We start from the raw sequence: 23,154 nt of genomic DNA, 5'->3' as shown, positions 1-23,154 counted from the left end.
AAACAACACACCAAATGGTTAGACAATAAGTGGCTAAGGGGAATTACACATCAAGTTTCGCACCGCGCTATTGATAAGATAATGTATTAAGTACAACATTATGAATTGGGGGATTATGAAGAAGAGTGTGTTTATCCAAACATGACAAGTTTGGGACTCCCATGTCGGCATGTTATAGCCACATACCAAGACAAAGTGATCCCGATTCAAGATGTTGATCCCTTTTGGAAACATCATTCCGTGAAACAATTTTTGATTAACAATTTGGAGGAACGTTTGCCGATACCGAGATTTGCCAAAGCTTGTCCTCGCTCTTTCTATTCACATATCAAAAAGAGTGTTAAGATATTATTTCATAATAATCATTAATCTTAAAATCCAAAGTCATGAGGATAACAAAATTACGTACCGACATGAAATATAGCTTCTTCCAAGTCAAACCAAATAGACATTTTTTCTCTTTAGTCTCGTCGACCGTCTTCCTTTGAGCCATAGCCTCTTGAATATATGGTTGGGCCTCCGGATCATTATTGATCACATATGGATGACCAAAATGAGAATACCAACCCATGTAATCAGCAGTGGCTTCTTTCGTGTTGTTACAAGGAATTGCCTCTCCCGCTGCGAGTTGGTATCTTTCTTCATGGCGGTTGTTCCAAGCATCAACCGTTGGAGTTGCCTGTAGTTGAGAACAATGGTGGAGCCTTTTGTCTCGGATCCTTCCTTGGATAATTTGAAGTTTTCCTTTACAACCCTTTGTTGAATATGAGCAATTTGGCGTAGAGTTCGACGAGGATTGGTCATAACGTAACCTGTGGGATGATACAATGGTCCATTGTAACTTGCGGTCTCTGTGAACCTACGAACATCAACTCCATTTTCAATCCTCAAATAAGGGTCAAATATAACATCTTCAACAGTGAAAGCATCTATTTTCTCCCTCATTTGAATGAGCTTCTCCTCTTTGTTCCTTAGTTTCTGCCAGTGAACTTGAACTTCTTTCCCGTAGGGCCATAATCATGTTCTTCCCACTCAGTAGGAGGTCCCAGGCTCGGAAAGTGGTCATAAACCCATGCCTAAAAAATAAATTAAGTATAAACAATTGACACATGACTAAAAATATAATAAACAAAGAAAAATGTAACCAAACTTACCATTAAAAGCGCAACATTCCCGGCAATTTCAGTAGCTCCAACCCTGGAGGCCTTTCTTAGGCTGTCAAGTAAATATGCAAGGGTTGCAGTTGCCCACAAATAGTTTTTGATGTTGTCCAAATTCTTCAACAGTTGTAGGTAATGAATATTGACCATATTTCCCGAGTTATCGGGAAAGAATACGGTCCCAAGAGAATACAACAAATACTCTGTGGATGTACGCCCAACTGTTGTTTCATCCATCACCTGACCTTCCCTTTCCTTTGCTATTGTTCCTTCAACTTGGTCCTCAGATTCTTCAACAATAGATTTTTGATGATTTTTGGTTTATGTGGTTCAGCAGGATCATAACCACCAGCCAACTAAAACTCCATCTCAGTTTCATCTTTATCCCACCCAAGTGTTTCTTAAACAAGGATATAATGGTCAGTCCAAGACATGTTGTTGACGAAACCTTCAAACAGAGATTGTCCTTCAACTTCAAGGTCAGTAATTTGCTTCACATCGTCCGGTGTTATTGCCATCTCTCCAAATGGAAGATGAAACGTATCGGTTTCAAGACAATATCGTTCCCTGAAGACAGAGACCACAACACTATCATACTCCGATTGAATGTGAAGAATTCCAGACCCTAGTCCTGTACTAGCCACTAGATTGCGAACTGAAGCACATTCTTGACTTAATGGCCAATGTTTACCCCTTTGACGCTTGAGCAACTTAATGCATCTTGCGTGGTCCTAAGAAAACAAATATACAAAAATATAAGCATATTATGGTGAATTGAAATAAACAAACAAAATGTATCAAAATAATGAATTTTTTAAGAAAAGTAACAAAATAATACCCTTGTCTGACAGACTTTTGCGGACCAGGAACCGGTATAACCAAATAAGATTGAAGACTTATCTGGGGCCTCGCCCCAAGGTCTTTTATTCTTCTTCGGTGGAAACAAAAAATCTTTGCCTTGAGGAATATTCATCCCTTTCGGTGCAGGCTCCTTTCTCGGCTTCTTTTCTTTCTTTTGCCTTGGAGGTGCAGCTACAACTACCTCTTTTCCCTTGGTATTTTCTACCTCTTCATCATTTTCTACCTCTTCATCATTTTCTTCCTCTTCCTTTTCTTCATCATTTTCTTCATCTTCCTTTTCTTCATTATTTTCTTCATCGGCCTCCTCTTCATCTTCCTCCTCTTCATCATTTGCTTCCTCTTCCTCCCCTCCATCATCATCGGTTCCTTTAAATTCTTCTTCATCTTCATCATTATTAGTTTCTTCCTCCACAATCACATTTCCGTTGCCTTCACGGTTAGTTTCGACTCCGACCTCTTCTTGATCATTATGTTCCACTCTTTCTAGCTCAACTCCAGATTCAGCCACAGGTTGTTCCCTCAACTTAATTTCAAACTTATTCTTCATCTTCTTCTCATTCTTGTGGATACCTCTATTATTAACCCCTAAATGCTTGTCACCGCGAGGGGTGGGCGTATGATCAATCAGGGTTAAGTCATTTCTTCTCTTTTTCTTCCTACACAAGCATTACAATTGATTGATTTACTAAGGGTAAAACCAATAATATAGACAAAAAAAAAAACAAAACAAAATGGTGAGCCTGCATAGTTACGGTTTGTAACCAATGAACAAAGACCAACCGTACCACTCACACGGTTGGTAAATAGTGAATCGAGATCAACCGTAACTAAACTACGGTTGGTATTTTATCTTAGTTTTCAACCGTAAGTTTTCTTTGGCCAAATATTAACATACAAGATATTCTGCGGTTGGTAATGGATGTTGAGTTACAAGTCGTAACTCAAATACGGTTGATAACGTTGATGGAATTACAAACCGTAGAAACCAAATGAAAGTTATAGAACAATGTACGGTTCGTAACTCAACATACGAGACCAACCGTAAGCTACTTATGGTTGCAAAAAAAAAACGTAACTGAACAATTTCTCATAAATTCAAGAACTTACGGTTGGTATTTCAGTTATTACGAACCGTATCATCAACAAAAAACCATAGTTACGGTTGAAATTGGAGTAATTATCAACCGTAACTCACATGCAACACACAAATTTCAGTTTCAATTTCGATCCAAAACCCTAATTTTTTATACAAAACTAACTAAATCAACACAATAAACTAGACCCTAACTGGGTTTTTCGAAACATACCTCATAAAGGTCATTGTGCTTGATTTTGACGGTTGAGGAGTTTCAAATTGATGTTCTTGACCTAATGGAGGATTTGGTTCATTAGAACGGCTACAATCTTCGTCAACCTTCTTCTTCGGCATCTCTAATATAGTTTCCAATCAACGATTATCAATTTTTCAAATCGCCGATTAATCGAAGAGGACGATGAAAAATCAGTTTTAATGGTGGAGAGGAGGAGAAGAGAAGATGAAGTAAAGTTGAAAAAAAAATTGTTTTGATTTTCAGATTCAATTGGGTTAATAATGGGGAAGGACCAGTCTTTTCAACCAAAAAAGCAAGGGTAAATTAGCCCATTTGAGGTGAAAAGGGTAATCTAGTCAATTAACAACCCCTATAGAACACCCCCTAACCAATAATAGAGATATTACTATCACCCTTGCCGCCCTTCCAATGGAACCACCCGCCCCTTTAACAGGATTGTTTTTATAGCTTATTATGATACAAATAAGAGTAAAAGAAAAAAACAAGTGAAAATAATTTGTGAATCACTTTGTTGTCTCACTCACTCCCAAGTATGCTTGTGTCAAGTTGAGTATATTTGGCCCCGCCTATGCCCCTAGGTCTAGGACGCTCTAAACAGATGTCGCAGGGCTATGACGTTCTGCTCAGTTCGTCTTCTCCCTTACAGCTGCTTAGAGCAACCACAGTCACGATCAAATTTGGAGACTATATCCAAATTTAGTCTGAAAGTGAAGCGTAGTGGAAAGGATCATAGTTATATTTGGTCTGGAAAACTAGGGTTTGAGACCAAATGTATTCGTCAACCCAGACCAAATCAAAATATAGTGAGACGGAAATATAATGAGCGTAAGAGATTAGGCGCGAGTATAGTGAGCGTCTGGATTTAAGCGTTAGTATTGTGAGCGCCCGTGATTGGAACGTTAATAGAATTAGCGTATGAATGAGGCGTCGTTATAAACACCGCTGGGGAGAACGGCTATTATACCCACGCCTCATGCCAAACGTTGATATAATCTTCGTCTCAATTGTGTAATACTTTATCAAATTAGAAGAAGTCATGGTTCACATAACTAACCCCACAAAACGCTTGTTATACATGCGCCTATTGATTGGGATCTTATTTCATCTTCGTCCCATCCCAGGTGCGAGTTATAGTTGTGCCCCATGTGTACGTCCACAATACCCATGCCTCACTAGCATACGCTCGTTACACACCCACTTAACTCCATGCGCTGGTATATCCTCCGCCGGACTAAAATCTAATCTTCACGGTTGAACTTCACCTCCACTAAAACCATTATTTTTAGCTCTTGGTCTAGCTTTTGGTATTTAATCCCTTCCATGAGTGGTTGCTCTTAGGACATGCCAGTATTTTTAATGCGAACACTGCACCAGCAAATTTTTTTCTCATTAAAGCTTGTTCAACTATGGAAAAGTAAACACACGTGCCTTTGTGTCCCCTTTTACCATACATACCCATAGTTTCTCGGACCAAAACTGTGTTCACCCACTATAAACTTTTCTGAACTAATGCACTCACATTATAGAATCACCAATCCCATCATTTCTCGTATCGTACACCCACGTTATAAAATCAACAAATCCAGCATAAAGTCTCTAGCAAAATTACCGTGGGTAAGTTAATTTCACTGTTTTTGTTTCTTTCTCTCCACTAACCTCCTCTGTTATGAGGTTGTTTTCATACCCGAATAGAATATCTTTGTTTTCTTTTCTTTCTTTATAGACAGACGTTTTCTTTCTATAAATTTTTAACTACACCTCTCTCCACTGAACAATTTTTTCTCCTCTCCTCTTATTTCTTTCTGATCAAGACTTGGATCTCATCAGCATATTCTATAAAGGTAATAATAGTACTCTCCCAATTCATTCTTCTCTTTAAATCTAGGGTTTCATTTGCTTCTTCCACACACCATCAAATCTTCACTTCTCATTAACATTTTGAGCTGAAATTTGATAAAGGTTTGATGGATTAATAAGCTTAATAGATCTGTTTATTTACTTGAGTTTTGTTTGATTGAGTTGGATTTATTAAATTTGACTGAGATTTTTGGATTTGTTTTTGTTGTTGTAGGGTTTTTGGAAGTGTAGATTCAATTAATGGCGAATATTGATATTGAAGGGATCTTAAAGGAATTACCAAATGATGGTAGAATTCCAAAGACAAAGATTGTTTGTACACTTGGACCAGCTTCTAGATCTGTTGAAATGATTTCAAAGCTATTGAAAGCTGGAATGAATGTTGCTAGATTCAATTTCTCACATGGGAGTCATTCATATCATCAAGAGACTTTGGATAATCTTAAAATTGCTATGCAGAAAACTGAGATCATGTGTGCTGTTATGCTCGATACTAAGGTCTGTTTACTGATTTCTATAATTCTTTTTTGAAATTAAAATTTTCTAATCTTGTGAGTTTTGCGTGAATTATACTTTATTTATTTATAAATTAAGTAAAATTTGAATGTTTTTGTTGCTGTAATTCTTTGCTTGAGTTTGAAACTATGTAAAATATTCGTTTTTTGAATTTGTGCAGTTGTTCAATTCTCATGTATGATTGGAATTGAAATAACTCATCTAGAAACTCTTTTATGTATCGCTGAACAGAAACTTTGACTTCTTTTAAGAGGTTGCGAGTGTTTTGAAATCCCAGCCTAATCTTGTCTCACTGGTTGACCATGTTAAGGTTTTGTTCTTTTCTTGACCATGAAAAGGAATGGGTTGTATAAGCTGATTTGATTTTTTAAGCAACGGTTTGCTTTATTTTTACTTGTTGTTACCGTGAAATTGATAGCTATTTTTTACTTCAGCCAATCAATTCAGTTCCGGATTGAGTGAAACTACTAGTACAGATTGGGCATTTTAGGAAAACAAGTTTCGTCCATAAGGTGTACTTGTCTACATATTGGTGTAGTACGTGCTAGTGTTTGGCCCTTTATAGCAGAAGTAGATATCAACACGTATGCTAATTATCATAAGTGGATATAGGATTAGCTGAATTCTTGTCATGATCTATGTTGAAACCACAATACTTTGACTCCTGGTTCTTGGAATTTATCGCTGCTGGAAAAGACTGAATTCAACTGGTTTTAGACAGCACACTTCATTTTAATTTCACATAGTATTTTGGTTTGCGGTTTACTTTGTTGGTATAATGAATAATGCTCATATGTCGGATCTCACTCTATATAATTTTAGATTGAAGCTTCTTGTATTCCTTGGCTCGTACCCTGACATTTGTAAATGGTGAAGTGCTATGTTATTTTGTTACTGCTGAATGTATACATGGTTTGTAGACATTATTCATAAGTTGAGTTTAACACTGAAATCTTCATTGTTATTGAGGGAACAAGATGCTTATAATTGCTGATTGGTTCTTTTTGCTTGTTTTACAGGGACCTGAGATCCGAACTGGATTCCTTGTGGATGAAAAACCTGTTCAACTTAAAGAGGGCCAGGAAGTTACAATCTCCACAGACTACGACTTGAAAGGGGATGGAAAGACAATTACTATGAGTTACAAAAAGCTTCCAGAAGACGTGAAGCCTGGAAATACCATCTTGTGTGCCGATGGAACCATCACGCTCACTGTGTTGTCTTGTGACGTAGGTGCAGGAACTGTGAAATGTCGATGTGAGAACACTGCTGTCCTAGGAGAGAGAAAGAATGTAAATCTCCCTGGTATCGTGGTTGATCTCCCCACTCTTACAGAGAAGGACAAAGAGGACATCATGGAATGGGGTGTTCCCAACAAGATAGATATGATTGCTCTATCGTTTGTGCGCAAGGGCTCAGATCTTGTCAATGTCCGAACGCTCCTTGGACCACATTCAAAAAGCATTCAGCTGATGTCAAAGGTTAGTTTTCCCTCAGAATGTTTTCTTGTGCATTTTATGTTTTCTTGAGTTGTCAAAGCCCCGTGAAATGGGAAAATAGGGCAGTTTCGATAGTTGTAGGTATTCATGGTTATTCTGAATCTCCAATGGAGTAGTAGATCAACTGCGTAATTCGTGTCATGTAATTCTTTTTTAGTGTTTAATGACCATCTGTTTATACCTCTGCTTATTCAAGGTTGAAAATCAGGAAGGAGTGGTCAACTTCGATGAGATCCTTCGCGAGACAGATTCTTTTATGGTTGCTAGAGGTGATCTTGGGATGGAGATTCCAGTAGAGAAGATCTTTCTTGCACAGAAGATGATGATCTACAAGTGCAACCTTGTTGGGAAGCCTGTGGTCACTGCCACCCAGATGCTTGAGTCGATGATCAAGTCCCCAAGACCCACCAGGGCTGAAGCCACTGATGTTGCCAATGCTGTCCTAGACGGTACTGACTGTGTCATGCTCAGTGGTGAGAGTGCTGCCGGGGCCTACCCAGAGCTTGCCGTGAAGATCATGGCCAGGATATGTATCGAAGCTGAATCTTCCCTTGATTATAATGCCATCTTCAAGGAAATGATTAGGTCTACCCCACTTCCAATGAGCCCGTTGGAAAGTCTTGCCTCTTCTGCTGTCCGGACAGCTAACAAGGCTAGAGCCACCCTTATTGTTGTGATGACTCGTGGTGGAACTACAGCAAAGTTGGTAGCTAAGTACAGGCCAGCAGTACCAATCCTTAACGTAGTGGTCCCAGTTCTGACAACTGACTCCTTCAACTGGACCTGCAGTGATGAAACTCCAGCAAGACAGAGTCTTTGCTACAGAGGACTAATTCCGTTACTTGCCGAAGGTTCAGCCAAGGCCACAGACACGGAATCAACTGAGGTGATTCTGGAAGCTGCCCTCAAGTCTGCAACTAAGAGGAATTTGTGCAAACCTGGGGATGCAATTGTGGCACTCCATCGTATTGGGGGAGCCTCAGTCATTAAGATCTGTGTTGTGAAGTCTTAAGTATTGACGTCGTGAAGTAAATCAGATGACAGTTATTTTGGGAGGGTAATGAAACACTTCTGCTGCTATTTTCTGGACCTTCTATACGATATCTTTTTGCTTTAGTATAATTTGGAGAAGTTATCTTCCTCTGCTTATGTTTCCTTCTTTTCCTTATCTTTTATTCCTGGCCCTGAAAACATTTCTTGGTTTAAAGATATTTAGGGCTTTAATGATGTAGGTGTAGGGTAACTACTGTTCCTTGGATTACATTTGAAAACATTGGCCAACCATCAGTTGTGTTTGGCATTTTGTAGCTCTCTTTCTCAACTTTTATGTTTTTTGCCTGTGTAATAAGTTGAGAGTATCTATCTACGGGGCCTCGTCGGTTACTTTTTTTCTTATCATTTTTTTTTAAAGACGAAGGCCTTCAACAAGACTAATGATCCCCTGGATAACTGGCAAGAGCCAGATTGGAGGCACAGACCAGTACATAGTAGACTTATGTTTTTTTCCCATTGAGTAAGCGCATGAGCACCAGAATTACGTAACCTTGAAAAGTAAAAATACAAGCTTCTTCTAACTTAGAAGAAAATAATTGAATGTCTTTAAAGTTTGTGTCTATTCTAGTATCACCATCAAATTGGCAAGAAGAGAAAAGTTCGATAAGATCTTGAGCACTTTTGATTAAAAGGGGTATAGCCGAGGAAGGCACCCATTTGATAAAGAGGTATAGCTTGGCCTACATGCTTAATCAAAGTGTATCTAGCAATTCGAGATAAAAGTTTATGAAACCAGATAGAGATTCTAGCATCAACCACCTGTAAAATACTCATATGAGTTTGGATTTTAGAGGATTGAAAAACAGTAGGAGTTCTCAAATACTTTTCACCTGAGTCTATAGTATGAATGTCAAACCTTTTCAAGAAAAGACCATTCAAGTTTATCATATGCTTTAGACATGTCAAGTTTTAGCAGCAATACCATCAATGTTCTTATGATGATTTTTACATCATAAATTGCCTCATTGGCAAGAAGAATGTCATCAGAAATACTTCTCTTATGAAGAAAAGCACTTTGGTTTTGAGAAATAAGATTGTTCATAAAAGGTTTGCGTCTATTAGCTAAGGTCTTAGATAAGATTTTGTAAATAAAGTTGCAAACACCAATGGGTCTATATTGGGAGACTAGCTCAGCTAGACGAACCTTAGGTATTGGAGCTATGTTAGTATGATTGAAAACTTTAGCAATATGCCCAGTACGAAAAAAAAGTTTGGGTCATATCAACAATTGCCTCACCAACAATCTGCCAATGCTTCTGGTAAAAAAGTCATGTAAAACCATCAGGTCATGGGGCTTTTCCCCCTCCCATTTGAAAGACAACATTTTAAATTTCCTCAGCAGAGAGGGGGAGAATTTAGATGGGAGTTATCCTCATCAGAAAATTTCACCGGAAAATCTTAAAGAATTTCATCCTGAAATTGCCGATGATTGGAAGAATACATGGTTTTAAAATAATCTACAAAGAAAGTAGCAATACTATCTCTATCAGTTGAAATAGTTCCAGAATTGTTTTTAATTCAACTGATAGCATTTTTTTTCTTCTGAAAAGAGTGACTCTATGTAAATAAGGGGAGTTTCTACCTCCTTCCATAAGCCATCTCTATATTTATCCTTCAAGTATAACTTTTCTAAGTTATACAAGTACTCCAATCTGGATCCGTCTAGAGATGGAACTAGAGTCAGTTGGGTTAGAAATTTGAATATCAACTAAGTCCTCTCTAGTAGTTTTAATATTGGTCTGAATGTTTCCAAAAGAGGACTTATTCCATTCATGAAGACCCTTTTTAGTACTGAGAAGTTTAGCTTTCAATTTGAATGCCCCACTATATTTACAGGCCAAGAATTGGCTATAATGTCTCTACATGTAGGGTATTAAATCCACGTGGTCATGAAATGGAGTGGTCTAGACATGTTAATATCATCATAATTAAAACCAATATGCATGAGACAATGATCAGAGGAATCCCTAGGAAAATTATTCACACATCTATCTAATCTTTCGATAATAAGGTCATTACCATGTTGCATATTATACTAAGTAAATCTAGGACCAGAGAAACCAGGATAATATAAATTAAAAACATTGCAGAAGTTTCCGAGGTTTAAAAAGTCAGAGTTTTCTACTTCTAAGCCACCATTCTTATCCTCAGTACCTAGAAGAACATTAAAATCTCCTACAAAGAATACAGGTTCATCTAGTGGTGTAGAAGGTAACTAGCACTGGTTATCCCAGAAGGCTTGTGTTAAGCTACTATTAGGTTCACCATATATAAAGTGGATATGACAGAGTTTAGAATGGATAATATCATTGGTTGTGACATAGATGCCCCTAGAGCTTGGGGATAAACATTGAGGTTAATTTCTTTCGATAATCCACCACTTCTTCCAATACTTGGAACGTTGAAAGTACATGGAAAACCCATGTTTCTCAGTCTTCTAGTAGGCAAGTCTTTATTCATTTTAGTTTCAGACAAAAAGATAATATCAAGGTTGATATTTCTATACAGAAGGCTAAGTTCCTTATTAAATTTTTTTACCCAAACCTCTAACATTCCAACACATCATGTTAACATTATTTACATCGAAATGATTCATTGGAGTAGCAGCATTGGGAGGATCATTCAAAGGGGGAGAAGGAATTGAATTTACCTAATTAGTATCAGACCTGCCACCAAGCTGAGCATCAGTAGAACCACCAATTTGAGAAGCATCTTGGGTAGAATTGAGACTCAAAGTAGCAATGGCATGAGGATAATTATTGCGGACACCATTGTTTCCTGGGGAATCGTCAGCAGGTATATTATAACTACTGAAAAGACGAGGGTACCCAAATATACCACAATCTTAAACTTTTCCACCTATAAGTCCTCTTACCGAAAGTGATTGTCTATGGACTGAGTCGAGACAATACAACGAATCGGTATTCACACTTTGTGTGATCGTCTATGGATACGAGATCGAGACAATACAACAATCAAAGTGCGATTACTTGATAATAGGTTCGGACTTAACCAAACTCTATAGGATCACTATCAATTAATATAGAGTTAACGGTTGGGTAATTTACTTTAAATTATAATAACAAAAATTATAATTGTGGACAACAAAAGTAAATGACACAACAATATTTTGTTAACGAGGAAACCGCAAATGCAGAAAAACCCCAGGACCCAGTCCAGAATTGAATACTCTGAGAATTAAGCATGTATACAAAATCATACCAACTTCGTATAGTTGAGACCAAGCAACTAAATCTATAGTTCACCTAGTTTCTTCAGTATCCATGCGCTTCCGACATTCAATAAGTACACGCACTGGAACAATTCCTTTGGTTCGTATTCCAAACAGTAAATGATTAACAAATCTGTTCGGTAACAACTCTATTCAATCTCAGTGATATGAGTTAGACAACGACTCTTCTGTTTAATCTAATAAACTCCTTTGTCGGGTTTAGATCTATCTATCCAACAACTACCAAAGTAACCGAGTTTAGATTTTGCAATCAAAAATAGAATCTACCAAGATGCTATATAGTGATGCCGATCTACGCAACTAATCAATCAAATCTATCAAGGATAAACCGATTATAGTTGGATCCCAGCCGATCAAGTTTTGTGCACACCAAAGATTATGAAACCAATAAGAAATCTTCTTTGTCTTCAAATCTTCTTAAATCTTCAATAAACACCTGCACACCACAGCTTGAATCTCTTTTGATCAATCACACACAGAATGGAGTCTGTTAACAATGGATTATCACAAGATGTCTTTAGATCTACAAACAGTTCAAAAGATCCTGTCGACACTTCGATCTAGTTTGAGTGAATTTTATATCAGAAGAGAAGATTCTCAAGAATAAACAAACTAGGTGGAATCAAAGTTCAACAACCGTTAGTCATTCAAATCAAATCGAGAACAATAATACTACAATTATCTAGTTTCCCACCAACGATACTCGTAGAGCTTCTTGATCCCACAGAAGTCTTTAAACGAGCGGTCCTAAGAGATTTCGTCTAATTAGGGTACTTTCCTCTCCGAATAGACGGCTCCACCAATAAAAACACAACAAGGTAGTTTTGCTGGCTCTTAGGATAGTTTGCTCGAAATGAAAACTTGGGTATTTATAGACCAAGGAAGTTTGGACACCAAGGAATTTCCAAAACCGAATATTCTCAAGATATGCAATAAATTCCCAAATCAGTTTTCATAATTCCTAGAAATGCTCTGTCAAAAATTAACCGAAATCCTACTAGAAAATATCCGATTAGTAAATGCACGTTACCAAGTTTTATTTCAGAGATATGCATTTTAATTGCTGGTAATTAAAAGCATATAAAATTAACAACCTTGATTAAAAGTTTCTCAACTTATTTCGGTCCGAGATCTCCTTGAGTTATAAAGGAATATCTTTGAACAATAAAAGATAAGAGTTACTGATCATGTTCAAAGTATGTCGACATCTTATTTCTTTGTAAATCCTTTTTCATATTTACAATCTTGGAACCGATTATACCACACTTCCAAACAAGTTTAGAACTGGTTCATCTGATTTCCAAGAACTATGTGATTGATCAAATATCAATACACTAATCATGGGTTTACGGTTCTACCAAACACAAGGATTGGTTCTACCTTAATATGGTTACTGGGACCGGTTACATCAGTTACCAGGATCGGTTACGTCAATTACCAGGACCAGTTACCATATTCTCATGGTATTACTTGTGATCTGTCACACCAGTTACCAGGATCAGTTACACCAATTACCAGGACGGGTTACACCAATTACTAGGATCTACACACTCTTTTTTGATCCTTCACACCAATTACTAGGATCGGTCACACCAATTACAATATCGATCATACCATCTTAGGTGATTACTTAGGATCAATTACACTAATAAAATTCATACCAATACATAAGTCATGCATTGTGACTAGTTTTACCAAGATGCATAACAAGTTATGTTCGGTTCTACTAACTCACACATATTGGTAATCCAAATATATGCAATGAATAACAATACCAATAAGCCTAGCGATTTCCCCTTCGATTCATAAAAGAAGTTCATGAATGTACTTCCTTTAAACGAATGTAAACATTGTTTCCTAGGATGAAATATTCACCCATACCCATAATCACAATAGCATTCATACGATTATGTCGATGTCTTATATACAAAGTTCAAAAGATAAGCGTTATACTTCGTATTCTAATTCCTTAACACCATGTCTACTAGAGTATAATCATTCACAGCTTCGCAGTTATGTTTTCAATATAGCACGACTTGAAAGATACGTTGGGAATGAAACAGTTCAAGTCAAAATATTACTAACCTCAAAAGGAAGGATGATATCGTCGATGTAGCTTGTTACTTCTTCACATTCTTCAAGTCTTCGAGTAATACTTGTATGTATCGTTATCCTAATCTTTCTATCCTAACCTACACAAAGTTGTCTCTAGTACATAATCAAACGACTCTTTAATTGAGTTTTGATTCACTAAAATATGACAACCAAACTTGAAATACCAACGCTTGGTGGGTTCAACCGAGCTATGCTCTAACAACTACCATATGGGTCAACCAAGGAATGGGTATTGAGGGTACAATTGGATAAGTTGATGATAGGAAGATCACCCAATTTGGTAACATGAGGACATAACTTTGAATAATCTGGTTTCAGACACATCACTTTGTTCTAAGATGACCACAATACTTTTTAAATTAGAAGATCTGGCTATAGTATGTTCCTCAAATCCAATCAAGGATTAATTTTTCTTTTGAGATTTGACAGAGTATCATGTTCAACATCTGAGGAAATAACTTCTTCCTTAGTAATAGCAGGTTTTTGAGTCGGAAAAGCCGCAGTTTTAAACCTTCTAGAAGAATTAGTGGTTTGAATCAGGCCCCGATTTGATAACTCGGGATTAAAAATAGATGCATCAACTGTCATATTCTGAGTAGTAACTTGCTTGAAGATGACCGACAAGCCATTATTTAACTGAGTTGAGATTTGTTGAATCGGGCTAACATCAAAAAACTTTAGAGCAGTATATCGATTAACAAAAGGACCCATTTGAAGATTACTTGCCTGAAATACGGGGGTATAACAACCACACCCAACTAATTCATTCAACAATTTGTATAGACTAAACTCCAATATAATTCTGAGAGCATCAACTTAAAAGTGAGACTCAATCAAGAAACATATCAAAGATCTTTATCTCTTTCTCAATAAAATCAGTAAATCAACTAGATATGAATCCCTGAGACTGATTGTTATGAGAATAACTCGGATGGTACCAAAAACCAATTTCTGAGTATCAATCAAGTCCTATCCAACAAACACAAGGTCAGATTTATCAACTATGATTGAACTACGTACAACCTGTGATATTATAATTATATAAACAAATATAATACGGAAAAGAAATAATATAGACACCAAAATTTTTGTTAACGAGGAAACCAAAATGCAGAAAAACCTCGGGTGCTAGTCCAAATTTGAACACCACACTGTATTAAGCTGCTATAGACTCTAGCCTACTACAAGTTAACTTTGGACTGGAATGTAGTTGGTCCCTAACCAAGTCTCACACCGATTAAGGTACAATCGCGTTCCTTACGCCTCTTGAATTCCAGCAGGACTCTGCGCACTTGATTCCCTTAGATGATCTTACCCACAATGAAGAGTTGTTACGACCTAAAGTCGACGACTTATAGACAAATCTGTCTCCCACAGATAAGTCTATTCTGGTTGTTGTTTTCGTCTTAAGATAAAGATCAAGGTGTATATGAAACTCAACTAATAATCCGGTCCCATACTCCCGAAAAGAAGCCTAGAAATATTAGTCACCTCACAATAACCTAACTGATTAACAAAAGAAGTTATTGCAGAATCACAAGAGTCTGAGACGAAGAATTGTTGTGATTACTTTTAATATCTTACCTAACGGAGATAAATCTCGATAAAATATTAGAGAATATTAAACTCAACACGGTAGAAAAAGTAAGATCAGAATACGAAACTATAGAGAAAATAATTGGATCTGGCTTCACGAATCCCAAATGAAGTCTTCAAGTCGCTAACCTAATAATGGTTTTGGAAAACAGGTTAATGGAGAATCGACTCTAGTTTGCAACTAGGGCACACAAGAGTGTCGGGATTAGGTTTCCCATATGCTAGAGTTATCCTTTATATAGTCTTTCAAATCAGGGTTGCTTACAATCAAAGCTAAGATAGCTTAGTAACAAAGAAATTGATATTCACCGTTAGATGAACTCCTGATTTAAGATTGAAGCTAAGTCTGCTTAGAAAACAAGCAATCAATCTCCATCGTTAGATGGTATTAGCTTGATACACACAAATGAAATATACTTATATTTAGATATGGGTGAACCGTACCTAAACGTGTATAACCGTTGGCTCAATAATAGTTAACCGAAGTTAGCCACATGAACACTTATAGTTTAGCCATATTCATCTAACACTTCCAGATCAAATATGATGATCAATCAATCATTATAGATAATCAAATGAATCTAAATGTGCTTTAATAAGGTTGTTAAAATGTTCACTATCTCATAGAAATATCCATGAACAATTTGAAACATATTCGGTTTGGTTTGTAGTTGTACAAAGTACTTATACAAGAACCAATTGATGAACATAATGCCACGGTTTGCAAAAAATGTTCGCATACCTTATTTCACTAAACGAACATGAGTTGATAAGTATGAATTGTCATACTTACCGATTTTAGAACCTATCCACTGTGTTCGCAAACAGAGTAGGCGAACCACAGTTCCGGACCTACCTAGTCTTAGCCGTTCGGAAACACTATTCGCAAACCGCAGTTTCAGACCTGAACTAGTATTCACATTTCGCATACAAGGTACGCATACTATGCTATATCCATACATTGGGAGTAGTTCTAAAACTCTCGGTTTAATCATTGAAACACCCCTAGAAGACAACAATGGTAATATTACACATACCACTAGCCTCAAGTAATTGTCAAGTGATTAATCGATCTATACGAAACTTCCCAAGTTAACATCAAATGATTGTCTCACACAAATCCTGTAAGATGTTCAAGGTAATTTTCACATGATCATCTTGACTTAATATTTAGTTTCCAACAAATAAATTGTCTCCAACTAAACTCGTCAAGTAGATGATGAACTTAAAGCTAAATCTAAAAAGCTTCCAACATGTATTTCGAGAAATATATATACGGGATAAACTAGGCTCGAAATTTCAAATGTGTATAATTCGAAGTCTATATAGCTATACGACTTAATCTCTTTAGAAGATAAAATAGAATAGACTTCTGAGTGATAAATAAGTTTTAGTCTCCACGTACCTTTTGTTGATGAAGTTCCTCCAAGCTCTTCAATAGATCTTCTTCTTCAATTGGTGAACGTCGTGAAGTGTATTGCTCAACTACACACTTCTATCCTAATCCGAGACACAACTATAAGTAAACTAGAAATCAAGTATATAGTTTTGATCAACTAAACTTGAAAAACAAGCTTGAGATAGCAACGCTTGCGAGTTCGACCGAGCAGTGCTCTAACATTCCAAACCTTTTTGAACAACAATTTCAGCATTTTGAGTAGTAACTCTAGCTTTTCATTTATCACTAGAGTGAGTATCAAGAGTTCCATCTTGGGTATCCAGAACAATATCACTTGGAGACATGATAGTTTCATTAATCACTTGAGATAACAACGCTTGCGAATTCGACCGAGGTGTGCTCTAAAATTTCCAAACCTTTTGAACAACATTTTCAGCATTTTGAGTAGTAACTCTAGCTTTTCTTTTATCACTAGAGTGAGTATCAAGATCCATCTTGGGTATCTAGAACGATATCACTTGGAGATATGATAGTTTCATTAATCACTATATTAGAAGTAGAGACAGGGAATTGAATAACTGGCTTTGGCGGCATCACGAGGCTAGAGACAGTTGGAAGAGAATATCTGGTGCTAGATGAGGCTGCTTCTTTAATAACTTTCTGCCTAGTTCTTCAAGCTAGGAAATCTACATCTTTGTGATCAATTACACGACATGAAATACATAAGTAACGCGGAACTTTATAGTATATGCACTCAATTAGAAAAGGTTGGGTTCTTCCACTAGTAAAGAGAGGATACCAGTTAGTAAAGCTTTTTGGACAGAGACCCTAATACAAACTTTAACATTCTCCTTCAATGGATGATTTCCATAGGGTTCTTGAGCTTCAATTAGTTTACCCAGTTAGAAAGTGAGCTTTTGGAGATCCTCAAATTCAATGCATTCTTCTTGGATATTGCATAAGATCAGCCACATAAGTTCTTATGTGAAGGAAACTTGATAATTTGTTAGCCATCATGTTGGACGAACAACTCTAAGGACCATTAAATAACCACATACAAACCAAGGACGTTGCTCATTTACTCTATTGAAATCATTCTCTGCTAAATTTTTTATAAGAGCTTTGTTTCTTAGACCAGTGAAGGTAGTAACAGTAGGTGTTTGAGATAATGCCCATTTATAGATATGATAACCGATAAAAGAAGTGGGAACAAGAGTTTCACTGCATATGTACCCAACTATATACCATTTACAATTATTATCAGTTTCAGCTAAGATAACAATTTTTTCAATGAATACTAGCTCAGTAAGAGTTGACGGTAGGGTTAGCTTCTCAGCCATTTGAAATGTGAGGTTTTGAACGTCTAAATTTGCAGAGTGAGTGTTATCTTGAGTACTTAAAGACTCCATATAACTTATAAAAGTGAAATATATTGAAAAATATCTAGCATGAAGGGAAGCTAGTTTATGAATCAAAATATGTATCTGAATACAAAAGATTCTAGCTTTGGTACTTATTGATGTGAAAAGACGAGGGTACCCAAATACACCACAATCTTTTTATTTCAACCTATAAGTCCTCTACCGAATGTGATCTTTTATGGACAGAGTCGAGACAATACGACAATTCGGTTCACACTTCGTATGATTGTTTATGGATACAAGATCAAGACAATACAACAACAAGATAACTTGTGTGATTGACTATGGATACAAGATCGAGACAATACTACAACAAAGTGTGTACTTGATAATAGGTTCGGTAATAACAAACTCTATAGGATCACTTTCAATTATTACGGGGTTAACGTACAAGTATAATTTACTTTTAATTATAATAAAAACAATTATAACTACGGAATAGAAAAGTAAATGACAGTAAGATTTTGTTATCGAGGAAACCGCAAATGCAGAAAAACCCTGGGACCTACTCCAATTTTGAATACTCTCAGAATTAAGCCGCTATATAAAAAATAATAATAACTTCGTATAGTTGAGACCAAGCACACTACCTCTAGATATTTAGTTCCCTCAGTATCCATGCGCCTTCGACTTCTAGAGTCACGCAAGTGAATAACAAGTCCTTTAGATCGTATTCCAAACAGCAAAGGAAGAATATGTTTGGAAACCACTCTAATCAATCTTGCTAAAAAATATAGATGAGTCGTTGACAAAGGATCTTCCTTTTAATCTAATAAACTCCTTTGTCTGGTTAGATAAATATAAATATAACTACCGAAATAGTCAAGTATAGATTCACACTCAATCAATATAGATCTCAAAGAGAAATATAGAGAATTCCGATCTTATGCAACTAATCAATCAGATCTATCAAAGATAAATTGATTCTAGCTGGATCCAATCCGATCAAGTTTTGTGCACTAAATCCACAAAATACTCTTCGTCTTCAAATCTTCTATTATCTTTAAATACCTAAGCAATACCACTTGAATCTCTTGTGATCAATCATGCATAGAACGGAGACTGTTAACAATGGATTATCATAAGATGTCTTTAGATCTAACAACAGTTCTCCGTCGATACTTTGATATAGTCTGAGTAAATCTTATATCAGAAGAGAAGATTCTCAAGCATAAAAAAACTAGGTGCAATCAAAGTTTCAACAACCATCAATCAAATCAAATCAAGTCGAAAACTAATAACACTGCAATTATCTATTTTCTCACCAACGATACTCGTAGAGATTCTTGATCCCACATAAGTCTTTAAACGAGCGGTCGTAAGATATTTTACCTAATTAGAATACTTTTCTCTCCGAATAGACAGTTCCACCAGAAACAACAAGAAATAAAGTTTGCCTGGCTTTTATGATAGTTTGCTAGAAACGCAAACTTAGGTATTTATAGACCAAGGATGTTTGGACACCAAGGAATTTCCAAAATCGAAAATATTCTCAAGATATACAACGAATTCCCAAATTCTGTTTTTATAATTTTGATAAATGTTGGTATAATATTTCCGAAATATCTCAATATAAAATCTCCAATTAGTAAATGCACATTACTAATTTTTATTCTCTAGAGCTATGCATTAATTGATGGTAATTAAAGCATATAAAACTAAAAACCTTAATTAAAATATTCTTAGTTTATTTCGACAGAGGATCACCTTGAGTACCAAGGAATATCTTTGAACAATAAATGATAAGAGTTACTGCTCGTGTTCAAAGTATGTTTACATGTTTTCACTGCAAATCTTTATTTCATATTTACATGGATTTGCTTCTTGGATTCGGTTCTATCACACTTCCAAATAAGTTTAGAATTGGTTTGCCAGTATTCCAAGACTACTATATGATTGGTCATACCATTAATCACAATGGTTATTTGTGATCGGTCTTTCCAAGTCACATACATGGGTTCAGATCAGTTATACCAATCACTAGGATCGGTTCTACCTAAATATGATATCTGCTTGTGATTGGTGACACTAGTCACTAGGATCGGTTACACCAATTACAAGGATCGGTTACACAGAACTTATGGTCGGTCACACCAATTACAAGGATCGGTCACACCAATTACAAGGATTGATCATACCATCTCATGATGATTACTTAGGATCGGTTACACTAATTACCACGACCGATCACACCAAATCATAAGTCTAGGGATTGTGATTGGTTATACCAAGATACATAACCTGAGTTAAGATCGGTTCTACCAATTCACACATATTGGTCATCCAAAGATATGCAATAAATAACCTGACCAATAAACCTATTGATTTCCTTTTGGATTCACGAAACAAGTTCATGAATGCACTTCCTTTAAACAAATGTAAAACATTGTTTCCTAGGATGAAATCTTCACCATAACCCATACCGTAATCATAACACTATATACAAGATTATGTCGATGTCATACTACGAAGTTGAAAAGATAGGCATTATACTTCATAGTATAATTCCTTAATACTATGATCATACTATTATGATCATGTCTCAACACTAGAGTATTATATACGATATGTACAGTATATACAGCTTCGCAATTATGTTTTCAATATAGCACGACTTGAAAGATATGTTAGGAATTAATGAAACAGTTCGAATCAATATTACTAACCTCCAGTGGAAGGATGATACCGTCATTGTAGTTCGTTAATTCTTCACATTCTTCAGGTCTTCAGAGTAATACTTGTATGTCTCAACATTCCTAGAATTTCTAGTCTAACCTAAACGAAGTTGACTCTAATATTTAATTAAGCCACTCTAGATGAGTTTTTCTACTAAAATATGACAACCAAACTTGACATATCAATGCTTGGTGAGAGTTGAATATGGTTTGTGGTATGCACAAGGGAAAAATGATGTAAAAATATGCTAGCTTTCTTGTTTGTATTTTAAAACATAAAGCCTTTATCATTTTTTTTGTCCCCCTCTATCTCACTTTTCAGAGATACTGAAAGGGATTGAAGCTTCAAATTCACGTGGGATTGGTAGCAAAATATAAACAAACAACTTTCCCTGTAATCCAACTCAAAGTTTTTCTCATTACATACATCCTATATGTAAGAATGATGAGAGAGCGGGTTAGTGAACACTTAATAGGTTTGTATTTTCTTGGTTTGATATGGGAATATTGGCATAACCTGCCAAACGTAATTAAGGTATTGATTTATAGTGAAAATATTGATGGTAGATAGGGCTTGATTGTTTGATGAGGTGTTTTTTTGGCTTTAGAGTATTGATCGCTAAAGTTTTTGTGACATGATGCTTGGTAAGGTTAACTGGCTGGTTTTAGAAATAACCCAACAGTTTGACGTGCCCCAAAGAACATTGGTGCCTCTCAACAGGTGTTGCCTTCTCTGAATCTATATAAAATGTACCTCTTAATGACAATTCCAAATGGAGTAAAAGCTAATAAAGCGTCGAGAGTTAGGTTTTGAAAATAGAGTTTTGCAAAGTAATGATGGTTTTGAAGAGAGTGTGCATGGCATTGAAAGGGCGTGAATGACCAAGCGACATGACCATTAACCAAGACCATAAATGGCTATAATGGGTTCGCTAGACTCTCTATAAGAGCAGTTAAAGAGAAAATTGCATAAACATAAAGAGATTAAACTATAAGAGGAAGATATTAGAGAGAGATAAGCAAAAAGATGGAAAATCCTAGCGATAATCTTCCCATAAACCTACTCACTACCGCATCATACAATTTAGCCAAAAGTATTGCAATAAATTTGAGTGATCAAGAGATAGAGAGGTTGAAGAACGATTTAAAGTATGAGATGGATCGTAGGGTGCGTGAGTTGGCCAGACAGAAAGATAAGGAAGATCATGCCATAGAGTCTGTTGCTTGGCGAGAAAAGAGACATACAAGAGATCAGAGAAAGTTTGAAGAAAGATCTGAGAGAAAGAAATGGAAGAGATGTGGGAGTGCGACAAAAAGTGATTCAAATTAGTATGGTGAGGGTTTTAAGGATCATGTTAAAGAGGTTGATACAAGTGAAGAATATTCTAATGTTGTATAGGAGAAGACAATAATGATGGCATGCCAAGAGGATATGCTTTACAAGCGCTATCAGCATGAGAGGGCCAATCCAGAGATCTTTGTCAGGACCATTCAGGAGGGAGAATCAAATGATGATTAAATTAAGCAGTTGGAGGATGAGACTGATGAAAGTCAAGATAGTGATGGCAGTGATTCATCCAATGAAGGTAGTGTTTCTTCTACATCTTCAGGGAGTGATTACAATGAGCAATACGAGGAAGAAGAGGACTGGAGCTACGATGGGGATGACTATTAAGAGTCGCCATTGGGGTATCAAGAACATCCAAGATCTTAGGATTTGAAAAAAGTTTGAAGATGGTTAACAAGTTTTTTGCAAATGGGCATTCTTGATGCTTGATTCTAATCTTCGTTATCCTGTTGTTGTTGTTAATAGGGTTGTTGTGGTGAATCTTCTTGTTGATGCGTCCGATGTATTCATAATGTATGTTAGATTCTAGTTGTTGAATAGTGGTGGTAATTATGGCATGTTTATATCTAGTACGTATTGTTTTTATTTATTTTCTTTTGGTAAGGGCTACGAAATTCATGATGTCTGTGAACTATTGTTCCTATTGATAGTGGGTCTTGATGTTTTGGTTTGTTTGAAAGTAAGAAATGTTAGGATTACGCCCGATACGTTTTTGGTAATTATGAGTGCAAATGTTAATACTTTTTCTTCTTTTAATCTCTTTCGTGGTGAAAGTTGTAGTGTAACTGCACAAATTATGCCAGATAATTTAGTAATCCAATGATTGTTAGTAATTGGGGGTGGAAGAGTTAGAATTGCTAGGAAGAACACCAAACTACATGTGGAAATACAAAGGTTTTCCTACGTCACGATGAGAGAGCAGAGCTCAAGAGAGAGACTTTTGTAAAAATTATTGCTTCTTCAGTTACTTGATTGTAAACTTGTAACTCTTCATGTCTCTGAACCAATTTACTGCTGATGTCATGAACTGGTCGGGTCCCTGTGTGAAATGGTCTAAGGTACCGAGTCCA

General features: G+C 36.3%; 1 protein-coding gene across 2 annotated transcripts; it reads left to right on the top strand.

Moving 5' to 3' along the window:
• Positions 1-5,049: 5,049 nt before the first annotated feature.
• Positions 5,050-8,604, top strand: LOC113299652 (pyruvate kinase, cytosolic isozyme-like). Of its 2 annotated transcripts, none has more exons than XM_026548721.1 (4): positions 5,050-5,193; positions 5,424-5,707; positions 6,745-7,206; positions 7,421-8,604. In XM_026548721.1, exons 2-4 carry the CDS (start codon positions 5,450-5,452, stop codon positions 8,234-8,236), a joined length of 1,536 nt encoding a protein of 511 aa, XP_026404506.1. In that variant the 5' UTR covers positions 5,050-5,193; positions 5,424-5,449; the 3' UTR covers positions 8,237-8,604. The 2 variants fall into 2 exon arrangements, with proteins under 2 accessions (XP_026404506.1, XP_026404507.1); XM_026548722.1 differs by having other exon boundaries at positions 5,192-5,311.
• The last annotated feature ends 14,550 nt before the right edge of the window (positions 8,605-23,154 follow it).

The sequence above is a fragment of the Papaver somniferum genome, chromosome 7, assembly GCF_003573695.1.
Source record: "Papaver somniferum cultivar HN1 chromosome 7, ASM357369v1, whole genome shotgun sequence".
NCBI lineage: Eukaryota > Viridiplantae > Streptophyta > Magnoliopsida > Ranunculales > Papaveraceae > Papaver > Papaver somniferum.
This window is presented reverse-complemented; position numbering and strand designations above follow the sequence as displayed.

What these genes read in the sequence shown, in the direction of transcription:
- LOC113299652 (XM_026548721.1), top strand. Translation starts at nt 5,450, where the DNA reads ATGGCGAATATTGATATTGAAGGGATCTTAAAGGAATTACCAAATGAT. An exon ending in CTGTTATGCTCGATACTAAG is followed by an intron (nt 5,708 to 6,744) that starts GTCTGTTTACTG and finishes CTTGTTTTACAG; the next exon opens with GGACCTGAGATCCGAACTGG. An exon ending in GCATTCAGCTGATGTCAAAG is followed by an intron (nt 7,207 to 7,420) that starts GTTAGTTTTCCC and finishes TGCTTATTCAAG; the next exon opens with GTTGAAAATCAGGAAGGAGT.